Source organism: Pogona vitticeps, chromosome 5, assembly GCF_051106095.1.
Source record: "Pogona vitticeps strain Pit_001003342236 chromosome 5, PviZW2.1, whole genome shotgun sequence".
Lineage (NCBI taxonomy): Eukaryota > Metazoa > Chordata > Lepidosauria > Squamata > Agamidae > Pogona > Pogona vitticeps.
Window position 1 is genome coordinate 193,767,395 of NC_135787.1, and position 20,398 is coordinate 193,787,792.

The following is a 20,398-nucleotide window of genomic DNA, read 5'->3' on the forward strand; positions in this document are numbered from 1 at the left end:
CATCTATACCCAGCTGATGGAGAAAAGAATGAAATCAATATACATTTCTAAGGTCATATTACATTTCTGTGCCACTGAGCCTTTCCCAACACTGCTCTTACTGCAGAGAGACTGTAACTTGCCCAAAGACTTCCACAGAGTGCATTGGAGGGCTCAATGTGAGACTCCACAAGTCCAAGTCAACCATACTTTCCATGGGGACTACCTTATCAACTGATCATTCCTGCTTTTATCTATGCTAAAAAAGTTGTAAAGCAACTCTGTGCATGCAGCTGAAGAAGGAAAGTAGACAGTTCATACCCAGGAGAACTAGACCTAAAAATCTGTTATGGCCTGTGCAATAAATAGGCTCAATATGTGGCCCATATCCAAGGGCAACACTGAATTCTAATTTTAAAACAGAATAGCAGTAAATGCAGGCCTGATGGGAAAGTGCAGACTGTGCTTTACTTATTTCAGTGGCAAGAAAAATGCATGCCAGACTGACTTAATTTGAACATGGTATAGGTCACTCCTTGTGGCCCTCTTTCTACCCTTTGGGATTTGCTCTATCTCCTTTTTAAGTAAGCTCTCTGCTGTATGATCATGCTATCAAGTTTGTTCCTACTTATGGTGACTCTGCTCAGGGTTTTCTCAGTATAAAAGACTCAGAAGTGGCTCAAGAATAGCTTCTTCTGGAGCATCCTGGAGCCATGTAGTTTGCCCAAGGCAACACAAGCTAGCTCTGCTCCCAGAAGACAGAGTGAACAATCAAACTCCCAGTCCCAGCCTCTGCAGCCAGCAACTCCAGCCCACTGAGTTATCAAGCCAGCACATTACACCTAGTGAACTCCAAACTAACCAAATATTTTTGCTGAGGAAGCAAAAGATCTAATCTACAAACTAGCTGAACTCATTGCACGATTCTCCCGCACACACCCCACTGAAGCCCACAGCTCTTTCGCCGCTTCCACAGAACAATAATGATAAAAAGGCAACAGTAATAATCGAGAACAGTGAGTACAAATCTCACTGCAGAATCATACCCACTCAAGAGCGGCGAGGTGCAAGGGGAACAGCCATTTTGAGTTCTTGTGGGAACGGCGCCCGCCTAAGATTAACAAAAGTCATAACTATGAGGTTTGTCACAGAACACATTTCCCATGATTCAGATGTTGTTTTCATTTCAGTACTTAATATAGAACAAGACAACCTTATTTATAACATCAGCACTGCTTTGCCCTCAAGCAATATTTGCAATGAACAGTTTCAAAATTTTGGCTCTGTCTTTAGTTCTTGGGAGTGTCACAGGGAATGGATACAATCCAAGTGGAATTGAGCGCAAACCAAGTTTTGGTGCGCTTCAGCTCACAGGTGTTGCATGGGCACCCTGGATTCCCTGTCCTGCCTCCTCCCATGGGCGCCCACTCAGATGCACTTCCCTACCCTGCTTCTTCTTCTGAGTAGGAACCTGTGAAGGAGGCACCTGTGGGCCAAAATGCACCGAAGCGCTGAACCACAGTTTGTGCCCATCTCTAAATCCAAGCGAAATTAAGAGGGTCACAGTGAGTTCTATTATCACATAAAGGAGATCTGGAACTTCTACAAGCAACAAGCAGAGCTAGAACACCTTTTCTCTTTCTTGCTATATGAAGTACTGTATTCAGATGTGTACAATGAGGGTCCCAGAGAGTTTTCCCATTGCTCCTCTTGATTTTTAGGCCCTATACACTCAGGGCAAGGTGCTGAGCGAGAGAGAGATAACAGGTAGAGTGCAACACCGAGATGTAGAGGCCTGAAAGAAATATGGGCAACAGAAGACTGAGGTCTGAAGAAGGAGTGGGGATGAAGAGAAGAGGGGATAGTACAGGGAAGAATAGAATAGCCAAGTAGAAACACTTTCAAGCCAGGAAGGTGAAGAAGAAGTGAGGCATCATAAATACTCCAGCTGCATAAGCAACCTCTTTGCTTTATAAATCAGTATAACATGATGTAGGGAGGATGAAATCGAAGAGTCAAAGAGGGCATATCAGAATTGGACACATAAGAAAAGAGGACTAGCTTTTTTAAAGCTAAGCATTTAAAAGGGCCAGTGGAGAAAGCACAGAGAAAAACAGCGGTTAGAGGACTGGATTGCAACTTAGATCTGAGTTCAATCTCCACTTAACTCACTGTGTGACCTTGGACATGTCAGTCTCTCAGCCCGACCTACTTATGGGTTTGTTGTGATTGTAAGGGGAGAGATGAGAGCAACGGTAGGCTGCTTTTAGCTCTCTGGAGCAGTGGCTCCCAACCTTGGGCAACTCAGGTGTTCTGGGACTGCAACTTCCAGAAGCCTTCACCACTAGCTATGCTTGTTGGGGTTTCTGGGAATTGCAGTCCAAGAATACCTGGGTTACCCAAGGCTGGGAACCACTGCTCTAGAGGAGAGGTGACACATAAAATCAATTAATTACGCAATAAACCCCATCTATTTGCCTGCCAGAAAAGGCTAAGACAGGGAGACAACAGGAAACAACATTCATTCGAATTACCAGGAAGGAATGGCTGTGTTGCTTAAGCAACTGTTATTTTAGAAACAATTCTGTTGAAATTGTTGAAATCATAGAAACAATCTCTCTCTCTGGACGTGGGTGGCCAAACTATGTGCACAGATCTTACATCTTAAACCTTTGAGGGTGACAATGAATTAAAGGCCTCATAAAAGAAAAGAACAATTGTATCTATGTTTACTTGGTAACTTCCTTTCTTGACTTAAATATCTGCCCTCACTTAACAGCATCTAGGTAGCTAGCAAGAGAAAATAACCATGAAGCCTATTGTAAGCCCACTTAACAGTGCATCATCTGCAAAAAGATTTTGGGTCAGTAAACAGATGGGCTGAAAATGGCTGTAAAATTTCAAACCTAACCATCTTATTCATAGAGAGGAACAGGCCAATTCAGAGTTCCTAAAAGTCTCCTTATGCTCACCCAAAAATCTGTCCTTGTCCTTGATATCTAGCCCCTAGCTTCCCAGGTAAGTCTTTTCAGGCATTTAAAAAAAAATTACAGAAAAGACATGTTGAGGTGATAAAGGGTCTTTAATATTCATCGGACAGGCTGGAGGGCCATTTCCCTGCCCTGAATGGGGTTGCCCTCCCTCTAAGAGACAGGGTCCACAGCTTGGAGGTGCTCCTGGACCCCAGTCTAACTCTGGAAACCCAGGTGGACTTGGTGGCCAGGGGCGCCTTCCTTCAGCTGTGGAAATTATACCAGCTACGGCTCTACCTGGACAAGTGGAGTCTCATGACAGTTACACACACACTAGTAATTACTGCAATGCACTCTACGTGGGGCTGCCTTTGAAGATGGTCTGGTGACTGCAACTGGTCCAGAATCAAGCTACGCAGCGGGTGAGTGGTGGGGCCGCTAGGGAACACATCAAGCTGATTCTGTTTAAATTACATTGGCTACCATTTGCTGCCCAGGACCAATTCAAAGTGCTTGTTTTGACCTATAAAGCCCTAAACGGTTTGGGCTCTGGATACCTCAGGGCCCACCTTGGGCCCTGGATACCACCTCGTTCCATATGAACCTACCTGGCAGTTAAGATTAACCAGAGAGCCCTTTTTGAAAGAGCCATCCCTCAAGGAGGTAAGAGGGATGACTTGTAGAGAAAGGGCCTTTTTGGCAGCTGCCCCCAGACTATGGAATGCCCTACAGAGTGAGAATCATCTTGGGCTGGTCAACGCTGATGACATTTCGGCGCCAGTTCAAAACCTTTCTGTTCCAGAAGGTTTTTAATTGAAACAATATCAACTGTGGGTCCTGATGGCAATTTTAAGAGTATATATTTGAATTGTATTTTTATTGTTTTATTTTTATTGTATTGTATTGTATTGTACAGTGGTGCCTCGCTTAGCGATGTTAATCGGTGCAGCAAAAATCGCTGCTAACCGAATACATCGCTAAGCGATTTTTAAAAGCCCATAGGAATGCACTGAAACCCCTTCGATGCGTTCCTATGGGCAAAAAACTCACCTTTAAGCGAAAATCCTCCATACGGCAGCCATTTTCGCTGCCCGGTATGTGAGGAATCCGTCCCAAAACACAGCGGGCGGCCATGTTTTTTACCTGGTAGCCATTTTGGAACCGCCGATCAGCTGTTGGGAAAACATCGCTATGCGAAAATTGGTAAGTGAAACAGCTTACCGATCATTGCAAAATGAGTTTTTCCTATTTAAAACATCGCAATGCGATCGCTTTTGCGATTGCAAAAACCTAATCGCTATGCGATTTTGTCATTACCCGATGCGCTCGTTAAGTGAGGCACCACTGTATTGTATTGTATTTAATTTTTTTTAATTTATACCCCGCCCATCTGGCCTAAAAGACCACTCTAGGCAGCTTCCAGTACATTGTATTTAATTGTTGTAAGCTGCCCAGAGACCTTTGGGTAGTGTGGGTGGCACGTAAGTTAAATAAATAAATAAATAAATAAATAAATAAATAAATAAATAAATAAATAAATAAATAAATAAATATCAAACAACGCCTCATGATAGAGGCACAGAGACATTCAAATGGCCTTGGGCAATGCAGTTATAAGATCAGTTGCAGCTGTTGGTGTAGAATGATGGGCTTAATCCTGCTGCCTGAGAATATAAAACTGAAGAAAGCTAACAACACTGATGACGTCTGTCCTTCATCCAGTTCCCATGCAAACTGTCTTGGGTTAATATTTTGTGGACATTTACCTTCAAAAGGTTCAAACGTTCTGTAATTAATTAAGTCCTTTTTTCCTGGCCTCTGTGTAGGCATGCCAACACTTCAGCTGCTTCTTGCTGCTACGCATTTAACTGCAGCTTGGTATGAAACTGTTGGGGTAAGATGGTTTGTCCCCATGCCATCATGAGGGCAAACCATGGTGGCATGGGGGCCATGGAGGAGAAAAACCTCCACCAGCTAATCCCTGCATATCAATCTGCTTTTAGAGAAAATGGTTGCAAAGCTAGCAAACATAATACCGCCCCACCCTGTTTCACTGAACAGCCATTTTTCTTAAATTTTTTAGAGCTGCTCTGAGGTATATATCTATCCTCCCAACTGCCTGCCAACTTCCTCAGGGAGAAAAGGGTAGTTTTGACCTTATAAAGCCCTGGATATTTATCATTCTTCAGATGTCTGCGTCTCCATCCCCCCCTTTTTCATATCAATGTCTGTAACGAAAGTGTGGCAGTATAAATCATAGCTTCATACTGAGAAGAATATGTTTGTTTTGCTGTTTGAAATTTAATATTTTATAAGCATGGCTGATTTATTCGTTCACTTTTTATTGGCAAAACATGATGGGTTAACCTGTAGGGGAGGCCAACTCCAAGTCAAGTCTACAATATTTACAGTATTTGGATATTTATATTCTGCCTTATATCGCAAGATCTCAGGCAGGGTACAAACAAAAAATCATTTAAAATGCTTCAAACCATTTAAAACATTAAAAAAAATTAAGCCATTTTAAACTACATATTCAGAAATCTATCGCCTACGCAAGCCACATCCTTTAAACTCCTAAAGCTTTAGTGAAGGGCAATATTATATTTGTTTGCATATTAATATACGCCTGAAAAATGCACTCATTTTCAGATGAGTGAAAAATGCTGCTGGACAGGTCACAGCTCCCTCCCTCCCTGCCTCCTTCCCCAAACCGACTGCCTGCCTGCCTGCCTGCCTGCCTCTCTCTCTCTCTAATCCTGCAGTTCTCCCCTCCCCCTCCCATTGCAAAAGGAAAACTGTCCTCTTCTCGCAAGAAGAGAGTCTGAGCGATATATTTATTTACAATATTTTTAGCCACGCCATTACCAATGTGTGAGCGGCATACAACAATATTAAGACTTTAAAAACATTAAAACAATTAAAATAGGCAATATTATAATAATACCTTATTGTAATAATATCCTATATTAAAAACAATCATTAAAACATTAATATTAATAAATTCTGCTGCTCATATGGCCAGCTGAAGGATACTACAGTGGTGCCCCACTAGACGCTTACCCCGCATGTCGAAATCGCTTGACGATGACTTTTTAAACGATGTTTCCTATGGGGGGATTTTCACTTTACGTTGATTAGGTCCTTGCTTCGCGAACTGTTTGTTCGCAAAACGATGATTTTTCCAGCTCTGCAAAATGGCTTCCCTTCACAAAATGGCTGGGTTCCCTTCGCAAAATGGCTGTTTTCCAGACAGAAGCTTCGTAAAACAGTGATTTTAAACAGCTGATTGGCAGTTCTCTATGGGCAATCTTCACTGGACGATGAGGTATTTCCCCATTGGAACGCATTAACCGGTTTTCAATGCATTCCAATGTTTTTTTTCCACATGACGATGATTTTGCTGTACAGTGATTTTAACAGAATGGATTATCGTCGTCATGCGGGGTACCACTATATTTGATTAAAATGCTGGCTAAACAGAAAGGTCTTTGCGTGGCACCAAAAAGCCAAAAGTGTTGGAGCCAGGCGGATCTCTACAGGGAGGGCATTCCAAAGTTGGGGGCAACTTCTCTGCAGAAGAATGTAGAGTATTTCCATGCAGGAAAATTCTGGGAACTGCAGCCTGAAATGTAGCATTGTCAAACACTGACCATGAAACTTGCATATATCTGTACATTTTTTAATTCGGAAGAAAAGTCCGAGCCAAAATAATTTTTCTACCATAGGGGCATCACACTTCCAAAGTAACAGATAACACCCTAAAATAAACATATACAGTGGGGCCTCGCTTAGCAACGTTAATCCGTGCAGGAAAAAAACGTTGCTAAGCGATTTCATTGCTAAACGGAATTAAAAAGCCCATAAAAACGCATTAAAACGCCATTAATGTGTTCCTATGGGCTTCAAAACTAACCTTAAGCGAAAATCCTCCATAGGGGTGGCCATTTTCGGTGCCTCTAAAGCAAGGACACACAGTGGGCGGCCATTTTGGAACCGCCGATCAGGTGGCCGAAAATGGGCGCTTTGCGATGATCGCTTCCCTGTGATCATCGCAAAGCGAATTTTCCCCATAGGGAACATCGCTAAGCGATCGCTTAAACTTCATCGCTAAGCGATTTTGTCGCTATGCGGAGCGATCGCTAAGTGAGGCACCACTGTACTACCCTGTTTCCCTGAAAATAAGACCTAACCTGAAAATAAGCCCTAGTATGATATTTCAGGATGCTGGTAATATAAGTCCTATTCCAAAAATAAGCCCCAGTTAAGTGAAACCCCGCCCTCCACCCTTGTACAGCAACCAGAAGATGACATGCCTGTAAAATAAAACATTCCCTGAAAATAAGCCCTAATTTATTTATTTATTTCTTTATTTTATTTATATCCCGCCTATCTAGTCTCATTGAGTCCACTCTAGGCGGCTTACAGCAAGGACAATACAATATATTAAAACAATTTTAAATAGGGGAAAGACTTTAGACAAAATGGGACAAACACTAAGAAAGGGGAAAAAGAGGGAAGATTAGGAGTTGGCTGAGGGGAAGGCCCGCCGAAACATCAGTGTTTTTAATTGATTTTTAAAAATACCCAGCGAGGGAGCCGCGCGAATGTTAGGGGGAAGGTTATTCCAGAGGCGAGGAGCCACCGCCGAGAAGGCCCAATTTCTTGTCTTTTCTTTCCTGGCCTCCCTCAGCGTTAGGCTCCCCAGCCTCACCTCCTGACTCGCGCGAGTGACATGGTAGAACTTGGTGGAAGTAGGCGTTCCGCCAAGTATCGAGGCCCTAAGCCGTTTAGGGCTTTATACGTAAGCATCAACACTTTGAAGTCGATGCGGAATCGGATGGGCAGCCAATGCAACGCAGCCAGAGTGGGTGAAATGTGTTGGTATTTTTTCACACCACTAAGGAGTCTGGCCGCGGCATTCTGCACCACCTGTAGTTTCCGCAGCAGCCTCAAAGGCAGCCCCACGTAGAGCGCGTTGCAGTGGTCTAATCTTGAGATTACGAGCGCATGCACCAAGGTAGTGAGGGCCCCCACACCAAGATAGGGCCGCAGCTGGGCTATCCGCCTAAGGTGATAAAAGGCGGTTCGGACCACGGACGCCACCTGGGATTCCATAGTGAGCGCCGGGTCCAGATGGATCCCCAAACTGCGGACCCCATCCTTGACAGGTAGGGTCACCCCCCCCAAAAGAGAGGGAGTTTCCCAAACCCCCCACTGTGGGGACACCCACCCTCAGCACCTCCGTCTTGTCCGGGTTCAGCCTCAGCCCGTTCTCCTGCATCCATTGCAGTACGGTCGCCAGGCAGCGCTGAAGGGACAGAACGGCATCTCCTGCAGCAGGTGGAAAGGAGATGTAGAGCTGAGTATCATCGGCATACTGATGACATTGAGCTCCACACCCCCAGATGACCCCTCCCAGCGGCCTCATATAGATGTTAAACAGCATTGGGGAGATAATCGACCCCTGTGGAACCCCACAATTGAGACTCCACGGGGCCGAGAAGCAATCCCCAAGCTGTACTCTCTGAAACAGTCCTCCAAGAAGGAACGGAGCCAGGCCAACGCAAGGCCCCCAATTCCCAACTCAGAGAGCCTCCCCAGGAGGATACCGTGGTCAATGGTATCAAAGGCCGCTGAGATGTCGAGGAGGACCAGCAGGGACACTTTCCCCCTGTCGGCCTCCCTCAATAGGTCATCGCACAGGGCGACCAATGCCATTTCTGTACCATGACGTGGCCTGAAGCCCGACTGAAATGGATCCAGGGCATCTGTTTCGTCCAGGTGCACCTGGAGCTGATCGGCCACCACCCTCTCAACTACCTTGCTTAGGAAAGAAACATTGGTGACGGGCCTATAATTGCCAATTTCGTCCGCCGCCAAACTTGGTTTCTTCCTAATGGGCCTAATGAGTGTCTCCTTGAGGGCAGATGCGTTTTTGGAGCAAAAATTAATATAAGACCCTGTCTTATTTTCGGGAAAACATGGTACAAGGGATTCTGTCACAGACATTCCTCCAGCAGAAGAACTGGGCTTCTCCAGAGGGTCAGGTCTTTAGCGTGCTTTCCAGAAGTCAAATTTTCAGTTAACAGAGATTCAGATACCGGACTTTTATGTCCCCAGTGAGCTGCCCGGCCCTGATGGTTCCTTAAGCTATAGAAGCAATAAGAATCCCTATTTTTGCATTGTGTTTAATACCAGTGTAAAAGAATGCTGCTCAGTGCTCATTAGGCTCACTGTGAATATTCTGTAGCTTTTCAATACTGCAGGAATGCATGGTAGTTCTCTCTTAGCCTACAAGTGTTCTAGCCCATCAAATCCAGTTAAAAACCAAGACATAACTGCCTACCCTGGCCAGATTTTCCATGCTACCAGTGAATCTTCTGGAACTCAAAAGACATTGACAATGGTCTGCTGCGAAGGAGAAAAAAAGTACTCCTATTACAGAGCAGCCATCTTATATACACATACTGAGGAATAAGGCTCATAATATTTTTAATATTCATACATAAGGCCACAGAGCTATACCATAGTACTGTATATCCTGCAGTGAAACTGACACAAAACGCAGCTGTGGCCTGACAACTTTAGTATAATTTAGATTGAAGCTTCATGAATATTTCTGATGTACTTGGTAAGCAATTATGACCATAAGGTGGAGCTGGAATTGGAGGGAAAGCATACCTTTCTATTTAAGGGGGAGAATGCAGACATAGTCCTGGTCAGGAAGAAAAATATCTTTTGCACCAAAGCACAGAACAAGCTTTACAAACATTCATATTGTTCCAGCCACTGAAGATTGAAAGACTTTCCATACAGAACACAAGATGCTGATGTTTCCACAGTTCTCTCCAAAATCAGCCCCATACAAGGATCAAGGAGCAACTGGATTTGAATGAGAGACCAGCTTAACTTTTGCCATCTTGTGTCCAAGCATTAGCATTGCATCTCAGTTTTGAGTTACAACATGCTGGGGTAAACTGAGCTCTTTTAAGACTTTCAAGGACCTCCGAATTACAAGTTTATTTTATGTAAAATAAAATGAAGTACTGTATATAGCCAATTAAGTTCAAAGTTCAACAATTAACACTCTGAAGTCTTTTCAGACAAGGGGGTGGGGGTGGGGGAGAAACAAGCAAAAACCATTACAGTATTAGGATTAAATCAGTTTAGGATGCCCTTGAAGTTACTCTGAAGATAGCTTGTTCCCATGCAATGGATGGATGTACAGAAGGACAACTTCTCAAATAATGATGTGATTTTTAGAGTGGGGAGTTTAACAAGGGGATAAGAAAAATCAAATGACGCAGAGCACTACCCAATCAGCATCAGTGTCAAAGCACAGCTGTCCATGGAAGGTTCCAGAACTCCTGCTATTTGTCTGAGATGTGATGATCCCCCATTTTCTCTCTGGATTCCAGCCTGTATCTGCAGATTTTGATGGCAAAAGTGTACTATACGTGAACTTTGTTCATTTCACATGTCCTCAAAAGCTTTCATGTAAAATAGACAATGATTTCATTTCACGTTCTAAGTCCTCTTCGTTCCCTGCCTGTCTTTCACTGTTATATTGTACATCGTGTCATACAAATGAGAGGAACTGAGGCAGATGTTAGGAACACCTGAAGCTGCCTTAGTCTTCGCCAGAGACCATGGGTCCACCTAGTTCAGCCCTGTCTGCACTGAATGGGAACAGTTCTCCAAAGCTCTACATAGTCAATGTTAATCATGCGCTACTTTTAGGGTATGATACACTGGGCAGAATTAACTGTACCTCTGGAAAGCCTCAGATGTGTTCTGGTTACCCCCTATTTACTCACTAGGGCAAATAAAGCAGCTCATTTTCAGTCAGGGTCCTTTCTCAACTCAAGCTGGCAAGGCCCGAGGATCAGCTAAGCACCTAGAGCATGCAATGTGTGTGCTCTGCCACTCAGTTATGCCAGCTCTTCTGTAGCTATGAAGAAGTTCCTCTTTGATGCAAAATACACATACTTGGTGTGTTGTACCTAGTGAGTGGGCTGCAATCCTCAAGATCTTATGTCCAATAGAACTTGTTTGTCTTTGTGATAAGGCTCCTCACTGATTTCATTGATTCTCACATAAAAAGACAGGAACCATACTCTGTGCCCTAGGCTGCAAGTGCTCACTGCAAGTCTTATATTTCTGGAATATTAGAAGGCAGACACAGTCGTCTCATCTCTTTTTCTCATATACCCTTCCCCTTTTAACACGTCATTACTCATGGGGGTAAGGGTTCCTTCTTGGGATCCATCCCTTCATCTTGGTGCTATCATAATATCCCTCTGGGAGTTCTACTTGGCGATCCAAAGTCTTACTAATTTGCATTGCAGGCTGCAGGCAAGGATGATCTCTATCATTATTACTTGTTGCAGTGCCAGGGGTAAGGTCTGAAGTGCTTGGCGATACAGATATTTAATTTTCTACTGGCATCTAGTGGACATAAGCTAACTTACAGCTCATACTTTTTAAGTTCCAGTTTGCTCCAGAGTGAAAAGAGTGAAAAGAGGCTGAACCACAGGCCAAGCAACCATTTTAAGAAGATGAATTAAACGTTTTTTTAAAAAATCAAATCTAAGGTCAAAGTCAGAATTACATAGCCTTGCTTTGTAAACAGGTAAAGTCCCAGAAAAACTGTTTTGACTTTTGTTTCTCTCCAGGTCTGATTTTCATCCTTTCTTTCACTCTAGTTTATGTTTATTTCTCTCCCACAAAGTGTGTATGAGTGAATACACACATTTCTCTTCCTCCTTCCCCTGCAATGGGTGGCTGAGCAAAGAAATAAAGTTTGCCTTCTCTGAAATGAGAGTTTTTTTGTTTTTTATGAAAAAACTGTGAGATCAAGGGATCTGAGATTTTACTTCTACTTTATACTTAGGTTCTTGGACAGGCAGGCAACTTGTCTGAATGGGTGTTTCTGATTGGCCAACCACCACGGCATTCATTTTATGATAAATAGGGGGAGAATGCTTATGACATTTCACACTTTCTCTGGAACCTATACTTGAACCACACAAGCAAGTTTAAACAAGTTTATGAGTAATCGGACCTTTCTCACCAGATTACTCATAAACATGTCTAAACCCACTTATAAGTTCAAACATAGGCTGCAGGGGAAAAAATGACATGTCACAGAAATCCTCCCTCGATAAGTGTTTGTGACACTGTTTGAACATTCAAAGACACACCAAAGGTTTGGGAGCTGATATACTGCACAACGCTGGATGATTTAAGAAAATTGGGAGTCAGATGGATGAGTAATACAAGACCCCCTGGCACAGATTCCATCCCCTCCCATAGGGTGGCCTTGCATTCTTCGATAAAACTTACCAAAATTAAATATTTATCTGCTTGGTTCAATCATCAGGCCAAATGGAGACTGCAGCCAACAAATCAGAAAATGTTCTGAGACATGGATGAACAGATATAAGACTTAGAAAAGATTTTTAACAGCAAGGTGTGTCACTGAAAACCCAAGAACTTCCATACTAGGGATGTTCCTGATTACTGTGTATGGATGTGAAAGGTGGACACGGAAGAAATCAATCCATTCAAAATGTAGTGTTGAACAAGATTCTGTATAGATACCACAGACCCCCAGAAGGAGAATTAAAGGAGTGGCAGATCAAATTAAGACTCTATCCCCTTTATAAGCAAAAATGACTATACTGGAGCAATCCTAAGTTTGGGCAAATCATAAGAAGACAGACTCACCAGAAAAAAAGTTAGGAAAAATAGACAGCAGTGGGAACAGAGGAAAACTAAATATGAAAAGGATTGATTCAATAAAGGAAGTTTGCAAGACTTTAGCATGTTAAAAAGGGGATCCTTGGGAGTTCATTCATAGCACTGATTTTCAACATTTGATCTTCCAGGAGTTTTAGACTTCAACTCCCAGACCTCCATACCATTCAACATGATGACTGGGTCTTCTGAGAGCTCAGATCTGTTGGGGGAATAAGGTTGAAAGCCAGTGATCCAAAGGAATAGCATAACACAGAAGGGATGTGGTGGCACTTAAAACCTACTTGAAGGAGGAATGTTCACAAAACTAAACGAAAAGGCTAGCAGAAGGTCAAATGACAAATAATTGTTTAAAATACAACGCCCTGTCTACTCATTCAGCATAAAACACAGCAGTTGCCTGAATCACCAGAGTGGACAGCACAACATCAGACTGAAGGTGTAAAAAATCAAAATTTGGATAGTCCCCCGGGTTTAAAAAAACAAAACAAAAAACTCCTCTCAAGAGGAAACCCCTAACAGGGAGCAAGTTGGTTAAAACAATTATTTGATCTACTAACATGTTTATTTTCTAATCAGTCACAGACAGGCCAATATAAACTGTCTGCGGTGATGAGAGTCTACCACACCATGATTCTGCCACCTCATTCTGATCTCCATGTAGATCAGGCACATTGCCTGTTTTAAGTGATGTTACGCCTGCAAGGAAAATGTGGCCCACACAGCATTCCAGGGGAATAGCTTTCATAAGGCAGAGTGCAGGCATGCTGCTGTTATAGTACATTATTTGCCTGTGACATCTCCCCCTTTGGTATTAGAGCTGAACTGAAAGCCCACATCACAGATGAGAGACTAGGCTCAAGGAGGACTCCCCAGATAGACCCACCATCCTGTTTAAACAAACCCGATATACAGCTAAGGAAGGGAAAGAAAACACACCTGCCAATATCACACATCTTTCTGTCTTTTCCTGCTTGCCCTCCAAAGTGGAGGACTTCATCACTCAATGCAAACATAACGCTTGGATTTCTGAAGAGACTGGAAAGAAAGGCAGGGGCAAAAGGCAATCTTGTAGGGATAATTTCTTAAACCAAACTAAAGGATTGGGAATTTTGTTTCATTGTGTTTGTGAACAAAAGGTAGATCAGTCCACTGTCCAGTTTCCAGCAGACCACCTATACGGCCTGTTAAATTGCAGGGATTTCTGCAAAAAGTGTGGGCCTAGCTTGGTTCTTGCTCTTAAGTCATTCAGTAAGAATGCCTCCCACTTCACATATTACTTCTGCTGTAGCTGTAGAATGTGTATCTGCTTTACATGGAACAAACCACTAGCCCACCTACTTCCCATCCTGCACCATCTGTTCTGAGCAACGGCACCTCTCCAAGGTCTCAAAGCACTACATATTTTCTCCAGTGTTCTTTCTAAGAAGAAAAGCCTGGGACTGAGTTCAGATCTACAGCTGACATCTAAAGAGCCACATTAACTACAATTGCACGTACTCAAGGGAATTTCAAGTTTAAGAGTTCTCAAACAGTAGCTTGTAAACAGTAAATCACTTCTGAAAACTGTGAGGGCCTTCAAAGACAAAATGGTGATATGGCTTGTGTCCATGGGAAGGAAAACCCAAGAAGGCTCATCCAGACAGAGCACTGGCTCTCTCAAGTTCCCCTTTTCCCATTCTCAAAACAACACTGCCTCTTATACCAATATGAACAGCAATCAACTGCCTTTGGGGCTGACTTTCTGGATTTTTTGTCCCTCCCCAACACCTGGTTCTTTTGGGTCCACTTCCTCACTCTTTCCCCCACCCCAGTCCACAACTTGCTCCCTTTTTCCTTTTAGATATGACCTTAACCTTTGCATCCTACAATGGAGGATGGCTAGTAGGGATGACTTTGATTTTGCACTATAACATTTCCCAAATTCAGAAATAAAATATATAGACTATATAAACATAGAAGGTACCCAGAGTAGTATAGTCAGTAGGGACTAGAATTCAAGAGACCTGGATTTGATTCCCTAGCACTGCCATGGAAATTCACCAGTGGATAGAACTGGTAAAACCACACATTCAGTGCCTTTCTTAACCTAGAAAACCCTCTTGGGGTCACTACAAGTCAATTCCGACTTGATGCATGAGGGCCATATTCCTTAACAGCCTGCAACATGATGGCACATAATAAATAAACATACATAGCTTTAGAAGTAGAAAAGCACAGAGAAGTGGACAGGAGCTGCCTGAGGACAGAGGACCGGTTATTGTTACTCCTGCTGCTGGAACAAGTTCCTCTAAGAGCGATAAAGCTACAAGCAGCCTAGCTCCACGAGGGGATTCTTCACTTGAAAGCTACAGTCTTGGGGGGGGGGGGGGTTGAGGAGCCATTGTCTTAAGCAAGGTGTGCCTTGCACCCCCTAACCCAGAAGGGAGAAAGCTGTTAGAAATGCAGTAAAACCAGTGCCCCTTGTGTGCCTGCACAACTTTTTTTCCTTTATAGAATTCTAGCACTGCCCTACCTGCTCATCTGCAAAAGGGGTGGAGGGGCTGAGCTAGACAGAACTTCTCCAGATCAATAAAGAGAGTAGGGAGAGATCAGAGGGCAACAATACCCACCCTGTTCTAACAAGAGACCTTTGGAAGAATCCTACTAGGAATACACAGTGCAAACCAGGAACCATGCAACCCATGTGCATGACTGTGCAGTTGCACGCTGGTGTGCAACAGACGGTGTGAACGCTGAAAAAACTACTTGCACGATCTCCATGGGGCATATTACACAATATGATTTTGACCTTTGTGGATGCAACATACAGGAAAAACCCATGGCCTTCATGAACAAATGGAGACCCAGGGGGATGCTTGTACAGGTACCGTTCCCCTCCACACACACACCCAGAAGACCCCATAGTCCCAAATTCCATCAGGAAAACCCTAGCTGTGAGGAGTATGCATGTTTAAAGCAGCTTTCTACCACTGAGTGATGAATCATGGCCAGTAACCTTGTGCACGTACAGAATATTGGGGGGGAGAGGTGTAATAAGACAGGACAGCTGTTTTACATCTGTTTCTGAATTTCTCAGAGACAGTGGGGCAGCTTCCCAGGAAGCAACCTGAGCTTGGCATGCAGAACTAAGACACCTTCTGATCTGACCTCTCAGGACTCCAGTTCACCCTTCTTGCTTCCCTGGTTTTTAGAGCCCATCCAAGGAATAAAAATAATCATAGAATGGCAGGGTCCCTCTGGATCATCCAGTCCAGCCCCTGTCAAGGAGCCACAAATGGGGAATCAAACTCCCAAAAGTTCAAATTCTGCACTAACCAGCATGTGATATGCAAGAGGCTGGTGATTTCTGCCCAGATTTTCACCTCTCTATGGGATCACGGTGTTTACACTGTGTCAGTGTCCTTTGTCTGCTTGCTTGTTTTCAATTTATAGCATTTAAAACCCCTCCCCTTTCTTTTGAGTAAGAAGGTGACCTGCAAAGCACACTTTGTTTCTAACCATCGCTGAGAGGTTATAATAAGCTCATCTTCTCCATAACAAGCATTAAAGCAGAAAAAATGAGCCAGTTAGCTCAGGGGTTTGAGTCTCTGGCTTGCAGGGCCAGAAGTTGGGAGTTTGATTCCCCCACTCGGCCTCCTTGACAGGGGCTGGACTGGATGATGCTGAGGGTCCCTTCCAGCTCTGCAGTTCTAACATGATCATTATCCTTAATGGGCTACTGGATAGCTCAGGGATTTAGGTCTCTGGCTGCAGAGCCAGAGGTTGGGGATTCAATTCCCCCGCTCGGCCTCGAGAGGGCCTGGACCCCCTGACCCAATAAGGTCCCTTCCAGCCCTACAGTTTTAAGATGATGCCAAGGATGAAGGTGGTGATGATGATTTAAGGCTCTCCTAACTTTATAGCCTTCGTCTCCTGTGTGATGCCCTCTCACTATCTGGAACAGACTTCTCTCAGAGAAAGGACCCCCCAGCTGCAGCCATTCATTGTTTTCCAGGCCTTTGAACCGTCAGGATTGCGTCCCTGAAGGGCCCGTCAATAAAACAAAACCCATAGATTTATTTATTTATTCCATTTATATCCCGCCTATCTGGTAACATGACCGCTCTAGGCGGCTGATCATAAATAAATACATCCTGAAGACCTCCTTCTTTTCTTTTCTAACATCCCCAGCCGGCCCCATTTCCCCACACACATCCCCTGTACTGTAATTCGTCTGTGGCGAATGTCGTTTCATTTCGGGGCGTCTGGTTCGAGAAGATGAGGCACTTCGCGTCGAGAGATAACAAAATAAAATAAAATAAGGGAGGAACAGGCCTCTTGGCCGTGAGGAAGGCAGACCCTTCACACACCCACAGGGGATAAAAGGGGGAGAATACGGGGGGGGTGTCACTCACCGCCCCACAGAGGAGGGGGCCGCGGCCTCCTCGGTCCCGCCGGGGCTCTCCGTGAGGGAAGCCGGGCCTCCCCCCTCGCCGGTGCGGCCGCTGCGCCTCAGAGACGCTCCCCCGGCCAGGCTCGGCCTGCTCTCGCCCTCCGCCGCCGGGGCCCGCCGCCTCCCCTTCCTCCTCAGCGGGGGCTTCTCAGCCAAGAGGCCGCACTCCATGCCGGGCGAGACCAGACTCGTCGTGGTAATTAATGGCGGTGGTCGCCGCCGTCGTCGTCTCCCGCTCCTCCGCCGCCAGAGCCCGCGGGCGAAAAAAGGGTTAATGGCGGCCCCGGAGAAGAAGGAGGGCGCCGGGGCGCTAGGAGCGGTTTGAAAATGGCGGCGGGAGCGCGCCCAGCCAATCAGCGCCGCCGCCGGGTTGCTAGGAGACGCTGCGGGCCGCGGGGCCTAGCTGGCAGGCTTTCTCCCTTAGGCGGGGAATCAATGTCTGTGTACGACTCGTTTATGCAGTTGTTAATCTTCCTTATGAGCTATTTTTATGTTTAGATAGTATGTCCCTTGCTTGCTGTTTATGTGATTTTTTTTCTACATTGGGTTTCTTGTGTAGTTTGTGCTCTTGTGATTTGTTTGGTGGAGAGAGAGAGAGAGAGAGTCCCTGTTTCCCCTAAAATAAGACCTAACCTGAAAATAAGCCTTAGTATGATTTTTTGGGAAAGTGTGATGGCAGGAGGAAAAGGGGACGACTGAGGATGAGATGGCTGGACAGTGTCTGCGAAGCAACCAACATGAATTTGACCCAACTCCGGGAGGCAGTGGAAGACAGGAGGGCCTGGCATGCTTTGGTCCATGGGGTCACGAAGAGTCGGACACGACTAAACGACGACGATGATTTTTTCAGCCCCTTCATGGATTGCTGCCTTGTCGTGGCAAAGGGGCTTGAGTCATTCAGAGAAGTGATGGGCTATGCTGTACGGGGACACCCAAGATGGACAGGTCATAGTGGAGAGTTCCGACTAAACGCGATCCACCTGGAGCAGGAACTGGCAATGCCACTCCGGTATCTTTGCCAAGAAAACCCCATGGACAGAAACAGAAGACAGGAGGGCCGGGCGTGCTCTAGTGTTCATGAAGAGTCAGACATGACTAAACAACAACAACAAAATGATTTTTCAGGATGCTCATAATATAAGTCCTACCCCCCAAAATAAGCCCCAGTTAAGTGAAACCCCCGCCCTCCAGCAACCAGAAGAAGATGACAGGACTGTATTTGAATCAAGTCCTTAAAAAATGGGAGTGCCTGACCACCTTATCTAATCTCCTGAGAAATCTATATGTGGGACAGGAAGCAACAGTTAGAACTGGATATGGAACCACTGATGGGTTCAAAATTGGGAAAATTGTCTACCAGAGTTCCGACTCCAGTCCTCTGAAGAGGCCGGCCACAGAGACTGGCAAAACGTTAGGAAGAAAAACCTCAAGAACACGGCCAAAGAGCCCGAAAAACCCACAAAAACCATTAAATTGTCCTTTAACTTTCTTCACCCCCCATCACCACTGGATCTGTCCATTCTCTGCTGTTAATTTGACCATGAATTCCGGAAGATGGCAGATATATTTAAATCCGATGTCTCTGACCATTCCAGACTCATCCTGGAACCTAAATTCCTGATATCCTCCTGACCCATTTAATCTGCAAGTCCACGACTTTATCCATGCATTTTCTAGATTTTCTGTTGTCGTTTTATAATTGCAGATAAATTTAGATAATGATGCCCAAGGCAGGGGACTCTGCGGGGCCTTATTCATGTGATCAATCCACTCAAAGCCCATGGAACAATCATCATTCTACCATCACACCCTCAGTCCTAATAGTGCAATCATATTTCAGTAGTTCCGTAACTGAAGTGAGGGGGATAAAAATAATACAATGGGACCTCCTTAAACACAGGATCAGTATCCACTGATTCACTTACACATGGTCTGAAAATGTTAAACACATTCAAAGCAAATTCCTTTTTAAAAATATTTTTATAGATGAAGTTACCAGAACTGGCCACTAGACTGAGCCAGAGACCACGCTCTGTGTATAGCCTTCACTCTTGAGTTTACTATAATGCAGGATCCACAGGGAGAGATTAGAACCAACCTCTCGCAGACATGGGGGTCCAACATATCTAGGTTGCCTTGAAACGTCCTCGTTTGCTTGCAAGGTTTAAGTACACCTTAAGTACCCTCCTGTTGACTGAGAGAGCAGAAGCCTCTGTGCTGCAAGGTTGGAAGACCAGCCGTCGTAAGATCGAATCCACGCGATGGAGGGAGCTCCCGTCACTTGTCCCAGCTCCTGCCAACCTAGCCATTCGAAGGCATGCAAATGGAACATCGTGACCTTCCCACCAAGGTGGTACCTCTTTATTAGCTCATATTTTTGCCTGCTTTCGAACAGCTAGTTTGGCAGGAGCTGGGACAAGCAACGGGAGCTCACTTAGTCACATGGATTCGATCTTATGACTGCTGGTCTTCTGACCTTGCAGCCCAGAGGCTTCTGCGGTTTAACCCACAGCGCCACCACATCCCCTTTGGTGTCTTTGGTAGGGACACCTCTAAACAGTTCAGAGATATCGGGGGGGGGGGGGTTAGTACAACTCCCAGACTCCCCCAGCCAGCACACCATACCCCAGAAAACTGATGTTTTAAGTGCTGGTTCTATTGCAAAAGCAAGTTGTTATCATAAACCTGATGTTTGCCATCCCTTAATCTAGCCCAGTAACGTCTGCTATAAGGACTTGGTTGACTGACTGACTGACTGACTGATTGATTTTAATTTGTAAAGCATCCCACTTAGTGACACCCACTTACTCTGGGTGTTCTGCGAACTAGACAAGCAAACCCACACACACCCCAAATACCACCCACATATCAACCCAAACAATATGACAATGACCAATTGTTTTTTTTTTAAAAAAAAAAACCCTAAAATTCAGAGTTTGCAACAGCGGGGAATATGTTCTTGAAAGCTGCCTTATAAAATCCTGTCTTTATTAGTTTCCTAAAAGGCAGGAGGGATAGATCCTGGAGCAACCTCATCTGGAAGTTTATTCCGCACATTAGGGGCCACCACAGTTAACACTGCAAAAGGAACTCTGCAGTCTGTGCACTCTAGCAATGATTATTAGTCCCACTCTTAAAAAGCAGTGTGCTGCTTATATACCATGCCATAGCACTTGAACTACTCTCTGGGCTGTTTGCATTTTTTTTAATTAGGCAGGCTACACATTGCTCCCCCGCCCCAGCAAGTGGG

At 44.7% G+C, this 20,398-nt stretch overlaps 1 protein-coding gene across 1 annotated transcript in view; it reads right to left on the reverse strand.

Annotated features, from left to right (window-relative positions):
- NET1 (neuroepithelial cell transforming 1) overlaps positions 1-17,432 on the reverse strand; it is a 73,052-nt gene extending 55,620 nt beyond the window's left edge. Inside the window, exon 1 of the mRNA XM_073002449.2 lies at positions 17,111-17,432. Within this exon, the coding sequence (XP_072858550.2) occupies positions 17,111-17,319 (209 nt within the window). The 5' untranslated portion in view covers positions 17,320-17,432. The remainder of the gene's footprint in view (positions 1-17,110) is intronic.
- Between the last annotated feature and the right edge of the window lie 2,966 nt (positions 17,433-20,398).